At 45.1% G+C, this 18,571-nt stretch overlaps 2 protein-coding genes across 8 annotated transcripts in view; one reads left to right on the top strand and one right to left on the bottom strand.

Moving 5' to 3' along the window:
• ZPBP (zona pellucida binding protein) overlaps positions 1-14,961 on the bottom strand; it is a 45,451-nt gene extending 30,490 nt beyond the window's left edge. The window contains exons 1-3 of the mRNA XM_072955481.1: positions 14,776-14,961; positions 10,224-10,304; positions 4,982-5,107 (exon numbers count right to left, since the gene is read on the bottom strand). Coding sequence (XP_072811582.1) covers positions 4,982-5,107; positions 10,224-10,304; positions 14,776-14,902 — 334 coding nt within the window. The 5' untranslated portion in view covers positions 14,903-14,961. The remainder of the gene's footprint in view (positions 1-4,981; positions 5,108-10,223; positions 10,305-14,775) is intronic.
• Positions 14,962-15,742: 781 nt separating this feature from the next.
• SPMIP7 (sperm microtubule inner protein 7) overlaps positions 15,743-18,571 on the top strand; it is a 36,459-nt gene continuing 33,630 nt past the window's right edge. Inside the window, exons 1-2 of one of the 7 annotated variants that reach the window (XM_072955477.1) lie at positions 15,743-16,550; positions 18,009-18,502. In XM_072955477.1, coding sequence (XP_072811578.1) covers positions 18,070-18,502 — 433 coding nt within the window. In that variant the 5' untranslated portion in view covers positions 15,743-16,550; positions 18,009-18,069. Of the gene's footprint in view, positions 16,551-17,150; positions 18,503-18,571 lie in introns of those variants that run through there. The other 6 variants (XM_072955479.1, XM_072955480.1, XM_072955476.1 and 3 more) reach the window with 6 other exon arrangements.

An 18,571-nucleotide genomic window follows, 5' to 3' on the forward strand; every position in this document is an offset into this window, starting at 1 on the left:
CGACCCCCATTTCTATGCCCCGGACGAAGCTGAGAAATGTGATACACGTTTAGAACGCATTTCTATTGCATTGCCCGTTTCTTCATGAGTATCTTTTGATGAAAGATTACATATTTATCAGTAACATGCCTCTTTTTTAGAACAGAGTAGGAGGTTTTCAAGTGTTTGCAGACACAGAAAGAAACATTGCAGTAACGCGATAAAAGGTGCCACAAACTGTAAAGAAGGTTTAGAATATCACGTAAGCAACGAGGCTACGCATTCCTTGGCGATAATCTGCAATAGAAATTTCCCAAACTGGAAGCACCAACCAGGAAGCGTATTAATATACATCTCAGTGCCTACCTCAGTGTTAAACATTACCACAGCCAGAACCTCTAGCAGCATGTACTTCGTAAGAACACACCCTCTGGCTACTTCTTATTTTAAAAAGTTTAAACGTGGCACACTTTGAAGAGATGCCCAGAGGGCTTCACAGCCAAGCAAGAGAAGAACCCACTTAACAAATCAGATCTTTAAATAACTCAGTTTAAGTGGGAATTTCAGGATGCCAAGGTTTAACAGTATTAAAAAAGGTGTTCATCTCAAAGCATAAAAACACTTATCTCAATTCTATGGTCTTACTCAAGATGTCCAACACTAACAGCAAATTAAGATGCATACAGGAAAGCTAGAAATGGCACATTTCCTCAATACCAAGCAATGCTCGAGGTCAGACTTTTAAATGAGACAGACGTCAGAAGTCTGAGTTAGTTTAAAACAACTGTGAATAATGTATTAAAGAATGCAGTGGAAAATGTAGGCAGCATGCAAGATGAGACAGGAGATTTCAGCACAGACTGAAACTATAAGAAAGAATTAAATGGAAATGTTAGAACTAAAAACAAAACAAAATGGAAAGAAACTATAAAAATACAGTAACACAAACGGAGCCTTGCTTCAATGGGCTCATAAATTAAGAAAATCAATGAACCTGAAGACGGGTCAAAAGAAATTCACCCAGCCAGAATCAGAAAGAGAAAAAACAAAACAACAACAAAAAACACCAAGAAGAAAGACTCCAAGATTCGTGCAACAATATCTAACAGTGTCACCCACGTGTGACAGGGATCTCAGAAGGAGCAGACAGACAGGACGGAGCAGAACCGTGTCAAGATACAACGGCGGAGAATTTTCCAGAATTAATGACAAACCCAAACTGCAGACCCAAGAAGCTTATAGAACACAAGCAGAATAATACAAATAACAAAAAAACAAAAAATAAGCATTTAATATCTGAATCACTGAAAACGAAAGGCCAAGAGGAAATCTTGACATTAATCAGAAAAAAAAAAAGCACACTGCCCCGAGAGAGACAGGGATGAGGTTACAGCAGCCTTCTCATGAGAAACTCTCCCAGCCAAAAGAACACAGGGGGTCACCTTTAGCATGTTGAAAGAAAAAAACCTGCCAACCCAGAGTTCTACAACCAGCAAAAGAAAAAGATGAGCAAATTTGACCCAAAGCAGACAGAAGAAAGAAATAATAAAGGTAAATGCAGAAATCAACGAAACTGAAACAGGAAAAATACCAGAGGGAAATAAATCAAACCAAAAGCTGGTCCCTTGAAAAACGGATAAAATTGTTAGCCAGAGACCAAAGTGAAAGAGAAGTGACACGACCAACAGCAGGAGTGAATGAGGGCACATCAGAGAGGTCCTGAACATTGCGAAAAGACAGCAAGAAGGCACCACAAACCGCGTTACACGTCAATTCACCAAGTCCAAGAAAATCAAAGCTGGGCAGATTCCTTAAAAGACACAAAGCATGAAAACTCACAGACGGCGTGAGAGGAAAACCCGATCGCTTCCTCATTTAGGTTATTACCTGTGAAGTCTGAGACGAGACTCCAAAGGCACATGACCTCATTCTCTCCACGCCTCTATTTTTCATGGAGGACATGGCTGTACTTACTGCAAAGAACTGCTATGAAATTTAAATGATGAGCACGTGCAAATTGCTCAGAACGGTGGCTGACGTATGATTCAATTCAGATGTGTTTACTGTTTTTATAAAATTCAAAATAAAAATGAAATAAAAATACGCTCTTGTGGAATACAAAATACATACAGATCTGTATTTATTTACATAAATACGTGCATTTGCTATACGTGTGAACACACAGATACAGATATGCATTTACACACACACAAACACATCTATGACACAGGTCACAGAAATGTACTTGTGTATTCATGAGCATGGTAAATGCACGTATGTGTATATAACGTGTTTATATGTGCAGCATTATATATAAACACGTTAATTATATATAACATATATAATGTGTATCATGTGTTTAATGCATGTAGTAAATGCATTAAAAAAAAAAGCTACGGAATAATGTTGTAAAAGCTCAGCACAGTGTTTCCCTGCCAGGGGCCTGGGCTCAGAAGAACGGGATTTTTAAACACGAGAAGGTTCAACAGTCTTGATGACGGTGTATCTTGCCGTCTTATTATTAGGGAGTTTTATGATGCCTCAGACCTTACCTCCATCTCACGTAGGTCTGTGCATATCAGACGCTTCACAGTAAAAACACTGAGGGAGAGTAAGATATAACCTATGATCTCTTTTTACAAAACATAGTGAGGATGCAGGCACAGGGTACAGGTCAGCGTATGTGCGGGCCCGAGTCTGTGAGAACATTTAGAAAAGTGGTACCGCCAACGTACCAGAAAGAGTTCACTCAGCAGGACGGCATCAGGGCTGGAGTAAGAGGCACAGGCCCTGTGGCCATAAATGCACCACCCCGTAACTAAAAGCCACCGAGGGAGAGGCACATGGCAGGGGGCGGGGGGCAGACAGATGCCGTGTCTAAGGCTTGGACCCCACACTTCGCAGCCGCCCAAGCCACCCGACCATTTCTCGCCAAAGCAGCGTGCAAGTACGTAACTGCACGTTCCTTTGGTTCAACTTCAGGGGAACTACCTTTGGGACACCCACAGAAAGATACCTAAAAGACAGCGTAGTTAAACCTAGGGTCCAAAAGGGTTCTCTGTTTTCCAAGCTGTAAGACAATCAGACATTTCCTCAGGTCTTCCTGAAATAACTGAGAAGACTAACGAGCTTTCAAACGGCCGACAGTGAACCAGGATGCGATACCACATTGAATACCAAAACAGAATCATGATGTCAGAATCCCAGGGTTTTCTGGGAACAGCTTTTATAAATATTTATAAATTACAGATACAAAAACGATTGCATTAATATGATTTTATCCTTACCTGGAAACAGCTACATTTCTGAAAATCTATTTTTCCATTATGAAAGTAAGTAAAAAAAAAAAGTCACTTCCAGTTAAAGGATTCAAAATCCACTTACACACTATATTTCGCAACACTGGCATGGCATCTTGGAGGAGAAAATGCTTCAAGTTCCAATTTCCAAATCAAAGGAGCAGCAAATTACAGCAGAGCAACGTAATACTTAAACACTTCTATTTCTGAACTCAGAGTTTCAGTATCAAATGCAAAATAGACTTAATATCCCTGTCTGTATTATGTTCTGTGTTTTCGGGGAGCAATGAAAATAGAATTTGGTTCTATTCTCAGCACCGGATGCCTTTACACCCGGCCCACTGCACTGACTTGTGCTAACGGCCCAGCCTGTCGGGGTTCCCGTTCCTGGCCTCTGCCGGCTGCTCCCCGCCGCTCTCCGGCTGCAGTCGGCTCCCCGGGCCTCCCGCGACGCACAGCACCACGTGGTCACCCCCTGAGAGCTGAAGAAACCCTGAAGAAACGCCACCTCGCGTATAGCGTGGAGTCACTCTCTAAGCCTTGAGTTGTGTTCGAATCAACATAAATATTAGAATAACGTACAAGGGATCGTTCAACTACATACAATGTGAATTGAAACGTAAAATATTTCTTCAGCAAGTCTTTGTGTGAATATACTGTTTTTCTCTGTTCCAGTTTACTGGATGAGCCGGTGGGAGGAAATATTTCGGACGAAGATTCATTAATCTGAAGGCTGGAAACAAAACCAGCCAAGCTGATTTATATTTGTGAAACAACACTGCAAAAACAAACCAGCTCTTAGCCAACAAAAAAATTTAGAATGGAAGTAAGATAGGCGTTTCAAAATAGCAAAATAAGACGGTGAATGGAGAAAATGTTGATCAAATCAATCAGGCCAATAGTAGTCCCCCTGTGGAAAAAGGCACCTTCAGGGGAAGGAGAGCTTGCTTTCTCAAAAATCTGAAAACCCTAAGGCTGCCGTTAGGGTGCGTCTCAAGTCCCCCCTCTCTGGCTGAGCACACGAGCACTCAATTTCCGCTTTGGCAAGCACAGCATTGATACCGTGTCAGTACATGGCCACTGCCAAACCACTCAGGGTATTTAATAAAAAGCATGTTCTTAACACTAAAATATGTTAAATTTAGTCCTTTTTTCAAAATGGATAATAAGACTTCAGTTAAATTCACCTACAATCCATATTGTGCGGTCAGGATTTTGGTCGGAATGAAACAGAAGTTCAAATACACACAAGACCGTTAACTACTAATAAAAGCCTCGAGCTGCCCATGTGGGGCGGTGTAAAACACGCACCGCCACGGTTACAGATCCAGAGCTCAAAGCGCTCGCTGGTCTTCTGACCAAAAGCCAGAGTCACATGCGTGTCTTCATACACTCTGTGCGGACAGAAGTCTGACTCAAGTAACCAAAATGATTTTATGAACTTTACAAAGAAAAGGCAGCACCGTCTTGAAATAAGGATGCTTAGAGAATTTTCCACTTTAATCATCCTGCACGTGTCTATCTCAGACTGAGATCTGTGAAGCGTGGCCGCGCCACGTACACTGTGAGACCCCGACTCCAGAAAGAAATCACGAGTAAGGGACTGAGTTAACAGATGAATGTGGACGAGATACAAGGATTCCTTCTGTTCTGAGCACAGCTCACACGGGTCACTTTTAATCACAACTGACACCGAGTCCTACCTGAAACAATTTTCCCCTTCGGCCCGTGCCACTGGAACGACGGGTCCACCAGCTCGGAATTCCGGAGTTGCTGCGTGACACACAACACGTGCGGGCTCTTCCGATGGAGCGGGACGTACACCTTCACTGCGAACACAACGTTAACATGTTCCCATAACGTTTCAGGCTCATTCACGTTCCACAGTGGCTTACATTCTGCACTCTGGGCTACACGTTTCCGTGCGTTTTCTTTGGATTATTGCTATTACTTGATGAGAACTCAGTGTCACTGCGCTCCACGTAACTCACATTCAAAAAGACACACTTATTTGGGTGTGAGAATGTATCTCAGTCTCAGCATAATGCATTGGCCTTTTTATTCAGAGCTCACAAACACTAACTTATTTTATTCTCAAAAACGTATTTTAATTACAGAATACTAATTAATTCTATATCTAGACTTCATCCGTTTTGCGAAGACCAAACCTGAAAGAAAGTGACAAGATAAATTTGTTGATTAGAGGAGTAACAGATAGACTGAAGATAAGAAGGCAATCGTTATTTAAATAAAATATAAACTAGTACTTTATATCTTTGGGATATGGAATGATTCTTAATGTAAAAAGCATAAACATAAAAAGAAAAACACCGAACGCAACTCCTTAAATAATAACAATTTCTGTTCAGTCCTATGACACAGACAAAGTTGACATCTGGGACCAAAGCACAACCAACTTGGCATCTGGGAGAAGCTGTCTGCAAAAAAGACAGTCAATAAGGAATTTATAACTGGAGTATAAATAATATGAAACTGACTCCTTCGAGGACAGCAAGAGAATGATGGGCAGAGGTAACTTAACTTTCAGTTTAGCCAAAATGGAAAACCTGGACAGCGTGTCACGCCGTGAGGGTGTGGGGACAGCACCAGTGCGTGAAGCGGAAACTGCGGAGCGGCTCTCCTGAGGCTGAGAACGCCCCGTCCTGCGACGAGGAGCTTCTACTCCTGCATATCGCAAACCCAGAAACCTTGTCAACAGGCACAGGATGAAACCGAGACAAAGGTCTTCACACACAACAACAACAACAAAAAGGAAAGAATTCCAAGTGCAACAAAGACGTAAAGAAATAATTACTGAATGAATGGAAACATGAGGGATGAAACTAGGAGACCAGCTGCTCTGAGAGAAGAAGTAAAAAGGGAACAAGGTAAAGAGGTCACAGCACGGAAAGCCGGCTGACCTCGTGTGACAGAAGAAACTGAAGAGGTTCTAGGCGAGAAAAATCAGGCAGCCAGCATTTTACACAGGGACAACTAGCAAAATTTATAACAGCCTACTCTGGGATATGAGAAATACATATCAAGGAAAACTAATGAGTTTTAAGGATAAATGTAAGCATATCCGGTAGAAGAAAGCAACAAAAAGGGAAATTAGTTTCATGTAACTTTTATAATTTATGTTTAAAAGCTATATAGTTTTTTTTAAAAAGTTGTGATGATCAGTGAAAACGGCAGAGTAAAGAATTCCAAAAATCACCCCTTCATAAAGGTAATAAGAAAAAATGGCATAAACTGCCAGAATTAGTATTTTCAGAACTCTGGAAATTAATCAAGACTTGCAGCAGCCCAGCAAAAACGTGTTCAACAAAAGCAACCGGATCTGGGTGTGACGGGTTAACGATCTTCATTCAGTTACCAATGATAACTCAGCCACCCCACTCCCATCACCCCTCCCCAGCTCTGTGTAACCCTGAAAACCACCTGCCGCAATGGCTCCAAGAACCAGCAGCCTGGCAGCCGCCGGCGGGCAGACGGCCTTCAGCGCCTCCCTCCTGGGGCACCGTCATCACCCGACCTTTCTGGCAGGGTCCTGGACGGCACCCCTCACAAGGCGGGCTTCACTGGATCTAGCTCGGAGCACGCCCACCGTAAAAAGCCTTTTCCACAAAGGGCATTCGTCAGAAACCACAGTGGCAGAGGCCGCCACTGAACGATGTAAATGCCTGGCGCCGTGGGCACAGCCGGGGGAGCATCAGGCTACCGAAAAGCTTACGAGGAAAAGTGGGGCGTGACATGCCAAGGGCGCTCTGCAAGGCCTGGCACATCCCTGGGGGATAGAAGGCCAAGTGCCCGCGGTGTGCGGCACTCGGCCAAGACCAGGCGAGCTCAGGGAACGAGAGGCCTTGCCGTCCCCTCCTCGGGCTGAAACCGAGGCCCTGCCTGCACACGGCAGAGCTGTCAAGTGATGACTAGACGTGGAGGGTGTGCCACGGCGGGCACGCCCAGCGCCTCCCAAGAAACAGCAGACTAACCGTTCCAGGCATTAAATGAAATGTCTGCCGAGCCATCAGCCCAGCTAAGCCACCTGAGCGGACTCACCAGTGGCTACACAAGACAGAGAACACATAACGTAAAGAGCTAGCTCAGAGAAGTCACTCAACAAACACCACAGGAACACCTCGGCTCACTGCGCCTCACTTTATTGTGCTTCACAGATACTGAATTCTTTTGACCTTCAGTGGTTTGTAGCAAGCCTGCGTTTCAGATGACGGTTAGCATTTTTTAGCAACCAAGCATTTTTAAATTAAGGTACGTACATTGCTTTTTTAAGCTGCGATGCTATTGCACACTTAATAGTACACAGCACCGTGTAAACATAACTTTCACAGGCTTGGGGAAACCAAAAAGCTTCATGCGACTTGCTTTACCGTGACACTGGCTTCGCCGCAGTGGTCTGGAACCGGCCCTGCAGCGAACTCCGAGCTGTGCCTGTACAACCAGCAGTGACGACATGAATCCCCAGGGAGGGGGAAGAACGCGGTCTCCCGAGCACGGCACAGTATCACCTACAACGTCCAGTTTTCAGCCAAAAATAGGAGTCGTGCAAAAAACCAAGGAAGTATAACCACAGTCAAGGGGGAAAAAAAAACAAACAACAGAAGTGTCTCTGAGGAAGGCCGAATTTCCGAGTCACTGGACAGTGACTTTAAATCAGTTATTTTAAGTATGGTCAAAGCACGTCATGAAGTACCAAAGAAAGGTATGCAAACGATGTCTCTCCAAAGACAGAACATCAATAAAGCATCAGAAACTATAAAAAAGAGCCAAAGAAAAATTCTGCATTAAAAAGCACAACAACTGAAGTGAACGCTCGTTCTATTCACAATAGCATCAGAAAGAGTAAAATATTTAGGGATAAATTTAACAAAAAAAGTACAGGACTCATACACTGAGAACTTTAAAACATCACTGAGAGAAGTCAAAGAACACCTAAATGAATGAAAAGGCACTCCACGTTTATGAACTGGAAGACATTACAGTGTTAACGTGGTAATATTCCCAAACAGACTGCATGCAGTCCCTATGAGGATCCCAGAGAGTTTTTTTCCAAAAATTGACAAGCATGGACTCTCAAAGGACCCAGAATGGCCAAAAAAATCTTGAAAAAGAGCAAATTTGAAGAACTCACACTTAATACTTTCAAAACTGGCTATAAAGCAACAGCAATCATGACAGCATGGTAATGGCGCAGGGGCAGACATACGTATCAATGGAATTTAGAGTCCATTAAAAAAATACATCTATGGCAAAATGCTCTTCAACAAGGGCACCAAGACAACTCAACAGAGGGGGAAACGTCTCTGAAACACACAGTGCTGGAACAAGCGGCTCTCCACACGCAAAAGAATGAAGGTTGGCCTCTACTTCACACCATGTGCAAAAAAATTCAAAATGGACCAAACACCTAAATGTAGGAGCCAAAGCTATAAAGTTCTTACAAGAAAACAGAAGGTAACACTATGTGACGGTGACTGGGCAAACATTTCTGAGACACGGCTCCTACAGCAACAGTACCAAAGGAAAAATAGAAATGAGACTTCATCACTGTTTAAAATGTGCTCTTAGAGAACACTATTAAAAAGTGAAAACACAATCCACAGAATAGAAGACAGTATTTGCAAATCCAACATCTGACAAGGGTCTAGCATCCAGAGCGTATTTTAAAAAACTCTTCCAACTCAACAATATAAAAGACAACCAAATTAAAAATACGCAACGGACCTGAACAGGCATTTCTGCAGAGAAATTTGTTTATTCAAATAGTCAATAAACACACGAAATGAAATTCCAAGTATCAGTCACTGGGGAAATGCAAATCAAAACCACAATGAGAATCCACTTCACACACACTAGGATGACTATGATTTAAAAAGATGGACAATAATAAATGCTAATATGGATGCTGGGAAATTTGAATCCTCATACATTTCTGACGTGAAAGTACAACAGCTCGGGCTCTCTGAAAAATAGTTTGTCAGTTCCTGAAAATGTGAAACACAGAGCTACCATATGTCCCAGCAATTTCACTCACAGAAAACACAGGCTCACACAGAAACCTGTACAGGAATGTTCACAACAGCACTCTTCAAAATAGTCAAAAAGTGGAAACTTTCTAAATAGCCATCAACTTGATGGACACACAATTATGGTATATCTATACAGCGGAATGTTACTCAGCCATAAAAAATGAAATATTGATACATTCTCTATAACACAAATGAACCCTGAAAACATCATACTAAGTGAAAGAAGCCAGACACTAAACACCACATAGTGTATGATTCCATTTACATGAACTGTCCAGAATGGGTGAATGCAGACAAACAAAGTGGATCAGTGGTTTCCAGGGGCTGGAATGTGATTGCTTAATGGGTATAGTGCTTCTTTTTGGAGCGATGAAAATGCTGTGAAATTACATATTGCTGATGGTTTCACAAGCTGGTCAATATACCAAAAACTAATCAGGTGTATACATTAAAGGAAGAATTTTAAGGTATGTAAATTTACCTCAATAAAAATAATATATATACATAATATATACAAAAAGTTGTAGACGCTCATGTAACTACTGCAAAATCTCATTAATCCAAAATCTTTATGATTTATAGCTCTCATCTGAAAAAAGTTTTAGCATACTGAGCTGCATACATTTAATGTTTATTATATAACAAACAAAAACACTATAGACAAATTTAATTAGCTAATCTTTAGAAATAATTATTTTTTGCACACTTAAGCAGTTACAGGAAACAGAATTTTATGAATCTAACTCTACGGAAATAACTTTAATCGACTTCCCTAGAAGGAAAGGGGCCATAGGAGAGGAGGATAACTGGGGAACAGCAGCCTTTTGGAAAGGATTGACAAAATTAAGCCAAATGCTAATTACTTTCTTACAGTCACTGCAAATCTACTTATTAATACCTGGAAAAGTTGGTGATCCCACTATTTTCACTGAATCCTGGGTATAGCGGAAACCTCTTGGTAATCGAAGCAAATTTCCAACTATCAAAAAGAAGAACAGAAATGATCAACAATCTGCCTCATCAGAGATTTCGAATTATTTAAAGAGCACAGTGTCACGGTATATTGGTGCCTGTTGAGGGGGAGAGCCATGAATCAATATCCTCTGATGTCTGGTATCTCGGTCCCACCTCTACCCCCTCATACGCCCCAATGAATTTAACACACTCATGCCTCACCTCTGGCTTTTTCTACACCCACTTAGAATACTCTCTTCATTTTTAAAACTTTAAATCTTCACCCTCCAAAACTCAAACCACAAATCCCTCCTCCCCCAAGCTTCGTCCTTATTTCTTCCTTTCCACAGAGCACTACTCTCTCATCACACTCACTCTACATTGTATTACAGTTCTTTATACACTTATACAATTCACCTTATCTGATTATAAGCTCAATTGATAGCAGAATCCATGTTTATGTCAACTTATCAAAATGAGTACCTTTTGACTGCCTTCTTCCAACTCCCTTACCCCCCACCCCCGCTCCCACCTCTGGCAACCACAAGTCCAATCTCTTTTCCTGAGTTTGCTTTTGAAATAGAATTGACCTACAATGCTGTTAGCTCCTGTTACACAACACGATGATTTGCCATTTCCATACACTTCAAGATCATCACCGTGGTAGGTCTACTTACGACAGCTCACCACACAAAGACACTACACAGTTACTGACTACACTCCCCACACTGTGCATTTCCTACCTGTGGCTCATTTATCTTGCAACTGGAACTTTGTACCTCTTAATCCCTCTGGCCTACTTCTTTCCTCTGTATGTTCTCTGTATGTATAAATCTGCTTAAGTTTTGATATGTTTGTTCATTTGTTTTTTTTTAATTCCATACGTAAGTGAAAACATGCAGTGTTTGTCTTTCTCTGATGTATTTCACTTAGCGTAATACCTCTATTCCCAACAATGTTGTTGCAAAAGGCAAGATTTCATTACTTTTTATGGCTGAGTCCACTGAATGTAAGTGTAATCTGTATACACACACACATCTTTTTTATCCAATCATCTACTGGTGCACACTTAGGGTGCTTCCACATCTTGGCTATTGTAAGTAATGCTGCTATGAGCACTGGGGTGCATGTACCTTTTCTAATCAGCGTTTTTGTTTTCTTCGGGGAAATACCCAGGAGCAATGTTGTTGGATCACAGGGTAGTTCTATTCTTAATTCTCTGAGGCGTCTCCATGCTGTTTCCCATAGTGGTTGCACCAATTTACATCCCCGCCAACAGAGCACAAGGGTTCCCTTTTCGTCACATCCTCAACACACCTGTTCTTTGTCGTCTTTTTGATGATAGCCATTCTGACAGGTGGAAGGCGGTACCTCATTATGGTTTTGATACGCATTTCCCTGACGACTAATGTGCTGAGAACATTTTCATCTGCCTGTTGGCCATCTGCATGTCTTCCTTGGAAAAATGTCTATCCGATCCTTCACTCATTTTTTAAATGTTAATAGTTGGTTTTTTGATGTTGAGTTGTATGAGTTCTTTGCATATTTTGGATATTAGCCCCTTATGAGATATATTGTTGGTCAATATCTTCTCCCACTCAGTAGGAGGTGGCAGTCAAAGGTACAAACTTCCAGTTATAATGTAAATAAGGGCTAGGGATGTAATGTACAACATGATAAATATAATTAACACTGCCGTATGTTATACAGGAAAGTTGTTGAGAGTAAACCCTAGAAGTTCTCAACACAAGAACATTTTTTCCTATTTCTTTAATTTTGTACCTATGAGACGTGGATGTTCACTAAACTTACTGTGATAACCACTTCACGATGTATGTAAATCAAACCGTTATGCTGTGTACTTTAAACTTACACAGTGCGCTGTGTCAATTACAACTCAACACAACTGGAAGGAAAAAAGAATGTTCCTTAAACCTGGAGGAGAGAGAAGGGAGGCAGAGGAGGAAGGTAGGGTGAGACTGGGGAGGTCTTTGTAAGCCATGCCTTCACTCTGCAAAAACCAGAGTAAATAAAAGATTTACTCAAAAGAAAAAAATCCGTAACAAGCACTACACCTTGCACACAGCAGATAGCACACAGTATCTGCTACAGACGACACACCCTGGTATTGCTCGGTCGTTGCTGAATGAGCCAATGTGACCGCCGTGGCAGTGTACACAGAACACGTGGGAGAAGCAGCATGAGAAATGCAATGACGCTTACACCCAAGCAATCTCGGTTAACAGGGAGGGAGCGCCGCACAAAGAAAGGCGTACGTATTCAAAGCCAGGGGACCTGGGTCTAAACCTCAGTGGCCGCTCTCTGCTCTTAGGACAGTCTTGTCAGTTTTCTCATCTGCAAAATGAGACTAAATTGCAGCCTCAGGGCCACTGGAGGAACTGAACGGACTATTGTATGAACAACACTGCAAACCATGCCAGTAAACGAAGAATGCTGAAGCCATCAAGGCACCAGTGGCTGCCACCACCCCACAGTGAAGACCAGCCTGCAGCCCGGCTCCTGCAGCCACTCACAACGGTGCCCTCTGAGGGGACTCAGAACAAGAAAGGACAGGACACTGGCCCTAGACAGCTGGGTGCTTCTCCAAGGAATGAATTCAGTGAGCCCAAATGTTTGCTCCCTCCCATACACAGAAAAGCACTCAATTCTTTAACTTGAAATGTCTATTTTTCTTTACATAAGTAATCTTTCACTGTTCCGACTCCCTGGTCTTTGCTGTAAAGCTGCTGTAGTCCTAGCTCCTCCCCTGCCTCTTCGGAGCGGTCCCTCGGAGCCATCTGAGAGGCTGTCATCCCGGCCCGAGTCCTCCCGCCAAATAAAACAGAACCCTCAACTTTTAGGCCGTGTATTCCAGTCGACAAACCATAAAACGCTACAGGAACGCCCCCTCGCTACTCATAAGGTTTCGCCTGCTTATTCTGCACCTTATACCTCACGTCTGATCTTACTCTTACATCAGACTGTGCACGCACGCGCGCGCGCACACACAGCTTCAAGTCTAGTCCAAGGTCACGGGCACGGTCAAGACGCACCCTCCTCCCACAGGGCAACGCACGGCTGTTCCTGAACGATCCTTGGGCCCCCGGTGCCTGGCCTTGGCGCGTTTCGCGCCGTTTCCTTTGGTTCTCCCGCACATCCCACGCCTGCCTCCACGGCCCTTCCCCACTCACATTCCGGGGCGGGGGACTTCTCTTCCCCATGCGCCCCCTTCCCTGAACAACTCTCACTTTAAACAAACCTCTCCTGTGCCTCCTGACTATTCAATTCCGGGAGACTCTTTCTTTTTAAAAAAGGTCTAAAACGGGGCACACAAAATGATGCAGCCAAAGCCTTTCTAGTCAAGCGACAACCATTTAAACTCTCACTTCTGAATTATCACTTGTATTTCAGACACATAAAACAGCCTTTCAGATCTCTGGATCCAAAGGAGGAAACATAATTATACGCAGAATCTAAAAAAAAAAAAAAAAAAAAGACAAAGGAACTTATTTACAAAACAGAAACACTCATAGACACAGAGAACACTCGGTTACCGGGGAGAAAGGAGGTGGGAAGGGATAAATTGGGAGTTTCAGATTCGCAGATATTAATAAATATGAAATAGAGAAACAAGTTTATACTGTAAAGCACAGGGAACTATATTCAATATTTTGAAACCTATGGTGAAGAATATGAGAACGGATGCATGTATGTCTCTATGTGACTGAAACGTGGTGCTGGGCACCAGAAACTGACACAACATTGTAAACTGACTATACTTCAATAAACATATGTTAAAAAATATTATTAACATAATAATAATGACACAAGTGGACTGATTATCATTTTGCTTTCTTGAATATGTGTAAGCACATCCGACTGTCCTTTATAATTGGATTACCGCATTGCTCTTATTTTGCGGTTGGCTTTATTCCTTTGATAACTAGGTAAGTTTAAAAAGCTATACATGTATTTTGTTCTTAGAAACAATAATTAAGACATATGTGAAAACTAAAGAAAGCGCAGTATACTCTATCTCTATATTTACATGCAGTATAATGTGTATGTGCAGTAGAACTATAATAATTACAGCTAATAAAACTGAAAAGGGGGTAAATAAAGTGGTGAAAAGGAAAAAATTAAGTTAAAAAAGAAAAAGTAGTGAAAAAAAATACAGTAGTGAAAAAAATAAAGTAGTGGAAAAGAAAAAACCAGTAGCAACAAAACGGGCAGCGTCTGGAAGCCCCGCCCCCTGCACTTCCCGGCCAGCCCGGCAGGGGGAGCCCCCGGCCGCGGGAACCCAGGCCGCCGCGGGAAGTGCGCCCGTTTTGAAACGCAGGGGCCGTCGTGCGGGGCGGGCCGGCGGGGCGCTCACCTCACGGCTCGGGCGGCGCGGCCGCGGGGCGCCGCTCCCGCCCGCCCCGCCCCGCCCCGCCCCGGGAGGGCCGGGGGACACAGGGGAGCCGCCGCGCCCGCGCGCGCCGACGCCGCCTCACCTGACGGAGGCGCCAGCACCGCCGAGGCGGAGAGCAGCAGGACGACCGCCGCCGGCGAGAGCGGGGAGCCCGCGGCCCGGGCCCGCCGCCAGCCCCGCCGCGCCCGGCCGGGAGCCGAGGCCGCCATCCTCACGCCGCCGCCTGCCCACCGTCAGCGCAGAAGGTCGTTAGGCGGCGCGCGCCCACCGCCCGCCGGAAGTCGGCGCGGAGGGCCGGAAGTCGGCGGGCGAGGGCGGAAGGCCGGGGGCCCGCCCACTTCCGCCCGGCCGGGGGCGGGGCAGTGCGGCCGGAAGAGAGGCGCGCGCCCCGGGCCCCCGCCGCCGCCCGGGGACGCCTGGGGCGCACGGGCGCCGGGGAGCGGGTTCTGCAGCCGGAGAAGAGGGCTCGGCCCTCGGAGGGCCCGCGCGTCGCGGGGCGGGGCGGGCGTGGGGAGCCCGCGCGCGGGGCCGAGCTGGGGAGGCCCGGCGCGCGGAGACGCGCTCCGCCCGGAGGGTCGCCCGGCCCCGCGCGCGCGGGTAGGCGGAGCGGCTCGGGGAGGAGCAGCCCGCCTGTGTGCGGCTGGGAGAGTTCACGGCGTGTGGACGCTGCACGCCCGGTGCTCAGGGCCCGGCCGAGGACGCTGCGCCCTGCCGCCTTCGGGAGGAAGGAGCGGGCGGCCCGGGTCAGGCCAGCCCGGGGTGCGCTGGTCCCGGGCGGGCGGGCGGCCTCCAGCCGGCGGGCCCCCGCCTGCGTGCGCCCGGGTGTCGGGGAGTCGGCGCCGCTGGGAGCGTGCGGGCCCCGCCCCGGAGGGCGTCGCCCGTGCTGCCCTGGTGGACGCGCTGCGCGCCCGGTCCGCCCGCCCAGCGGGGGCCCGGGCCGCTTTGCCACCGTTGTAACCTCAGCCTCGTAGGGTGGCTTCTGGCATACTGCAGGCATTCGGATGGTCACAGATTTAAAAAAGGAAGGGAAAAGGGGGGGGGGGGGGAAGGAAGGAGACAAAGAAAAGGAAAAAAGGGAAAGGAAGAGAACGGAAGGAAAAAGGGGAAGGGAAGAGAGAAAGAAAAGGAAAAAAGGGAAGGGAGGAGACAAAAGGAAAAAGGGGAAAGGAAGAGGAAGGAAGGAAAAAAGGGAAGGGAAGAGAGAAAGAAAAGGAAAAAAGGGAAGGGAGGAGACAAAAGGAAAAAGGGGAAAGGAAGAGGAAGGAAGGAAAAAAGGGAAGGGAAGAGAGAAAGAAAAGGAAAAAAGGGAAGGGAGGAGACAAAAGGAAAAAGGGGAAAGGAAGAGGAAGGAAGGAAAAAAGGGAAGGGAAAAGAGAAAGGAATAAAGGGAAGGAAAGAGAAAGAAAAGGAAAAAGGGAAGAAAGAAAAGGGAAAAAGAGAAAGAAGGGGAAGGGAAGAGACACAAAGAAAGAGGGAAAAAAGGAAAAAAGGGAAGGGAAGAGAGAAGGAAAGGGCCCACCGAGCGGGACCAGGATGAGAGCGGGACCAGGATGAAGGCGTTTCTCAAGCATTATGTAAATATCCTAGGAAATCCTTAGTTCTTATTAACAAAGGAAATTGAAATTTCTGCATTTCCCTGGAGGTTTTTTTGGGCTACAGTTATACATGTGTTAATTAGTAAGATGTATACAGTACAGTTTATTGTACTGTGTAGATTTACTCCTTCAGGACTTGGAATCTGCATGAAGTCCTGCATTAATGTAGCTTGTTCCGGCGTGTTTAGTAAAGAGAGACCTGGAGGACTTCGATCCAGCTGGCACTTTGGCCAAGGTCTTGCTGTTCCTTTGAACACATCTGGTAAACATACCTATTTACTTGGAAGTGCATAGTCACTACGTTTGTCTAGGCACATACTCTACTAAAACTTTAATTTTTATAAGCAAGTAAACCTGCACGATACAATTTTTATCAAATCAGTGTTGAGCTGTGGGCTTCTAGTGAATAAAGGGTGCAGGGGACTATTCAGGCCATGCTAAATCCTGAGGCTTGTGTTTTCTGTCATCAAGAATTGGCTTCAGTTCGTCAGTCCATCCCCCCCCCCCCCCAACCTCAGTCTGCTGTGCAAATTCTAAATAGTCAGCCTGAGAATAGGAAGTAATACTGGTGACCTCAGTTAATGGGTGGTGTGAGTCCGAAGGGGGAAAGCTTATGGCTGAAAATCAGAAAGACAGTAGGTCTGCGTTCATGTTTGCATTTCGCACCCCAGTCGGGATGCTGTGAGCTGTTGCGCCCAAATCCTATGGCCTGGAGTTCCTTCCGTAGCAGTTTTCAAGCAAGACCAAGTTAATCTAGTTGAAATGAGCTTTTAAGTGGACAGTACGTTGATTTCTCTCTCTCTCTCTCTCTCTCTCTTTTTTTTTGTTTTTTTTTTTTTTTTTTTTTTGCGCATGTGAGCTAATAGCTGCTACATGCTGCAGTTTCCTGAAATGACTTAGGGACCTCCTTGCTCTCACTCTGGACGTCAGGGTAGCGAAAAGATGAGTAAGGACAGTTTAGGGCACGTGAACAGGGAGTCTGCACTTTGACTATAAACTGCAAAGTGCTTCCCTTAAAAATTAGATTCACTAGTTTAACTACTGTGTAATACACGTTCATTTTTTTTTGCCCTGCATTTAAATGTACATTTATTTAGGTAGTGTGTTTTGCGATTTATTATAAGGTAAATAACTAATTACAGTCAGATACATTTTAAAAAATATATTGTCACTCAGTTAACTGCTTTAACTTAGACTCTTTGCCGACTCACTTGCCCAGGAAATATCAACTTCGGGAAAAATTAAAAAAATAACACAGGCACGATTTCCCTGAGCATTGGTGAGGAGACCGTCATGGGGGTGGTACCCACAAGACTGCTTTGTTCTTCCTAAGAATTAAATTATGATGTGCATAATAAATGGTCCAGTGTGGTGCAGTTCTAGCTGTTGCCAAGCAACAGGGCCTCTTGTTTGTTTTGTTTCTGTTCTGGTCCCTAGTAAGGACCTATCCTTCCTTTGGTGCAGGAAAAATACCTTAAAAATTAAAAGAAAAAAAAAGGCAACCTTCTCTATTGATATTTAGAAAGCCAGATCGAAAACTATATTAGATTAACCCATCCTCCTTGATGATTGGAAATCCAGGAGTTTTATAGTTAAAGGGAAAGGGGACACCAGAAGACAATACACAGTCACGCAGAGTTCTAAAGAGGAAAGCCATGGCCCTGGATTGGCAGCACGCGCCTGGAAAGATAAGCATCGCTGAACGGTCCTTCCTTTCCAGAGCGAAGGCTGTTGAGAACAGAGATTACCCACACTACTGTCAGCTCTTAAGGAAACTGAACATGCCTTTTGTGAGAGGGGTTGAGGACAGACACGACTGCGGCAGGATTGAGAAGAAGGGCAGCCCAGCTTTCCTCAAGTTCCAGCCCCACCCGCCTTCTGTGCTGCCGGACTACCATTTGCACTACCCTCACCCGCCGCCGCCCGGCCCGGGTTACCCGCTGTGTCCCCTGCGGGATGATGTCCCCCTGGGGGATCCCTGCTCGGGGTTTCTGAGTCCTGGTGGCGACGCCGAGTTAAGGCCTGGCGTTGGCAGGAGCGTCCCAAGCCTGGCAGACGTCAGCGATGTGAAGCCCCAGCACCGCGTCCCCAGGCCGGATGCGGGATTTCAGACGGCGTTGAAAAGGGAAAAAGTTTTATTGGAAGAGCTGCAGCAGGGCAGGAGGTGGAATTCCAGGGCGGTACCAGACGTCTCCATCAGAGCAAGACTTGGAGGTAAAGAGCGTGACCTGGGCTTTGTTACTTGTAAACCCCCAGACCAGGGAGGAGGGTGTGGATCCAAGA

Source organism: Vicugna pacos, chromosome 36, assembly GCF_048564905.1.
Source record: "Vicugna pacos chromosome 36, VicPac4, whole genome shotgun sequence".
Lineage (NCBI taxonomy): Eukaryota > Metazoa > Chordata > Mammalia > Artiodactyla > Camelidae > Vicugna > Vicugna pacos.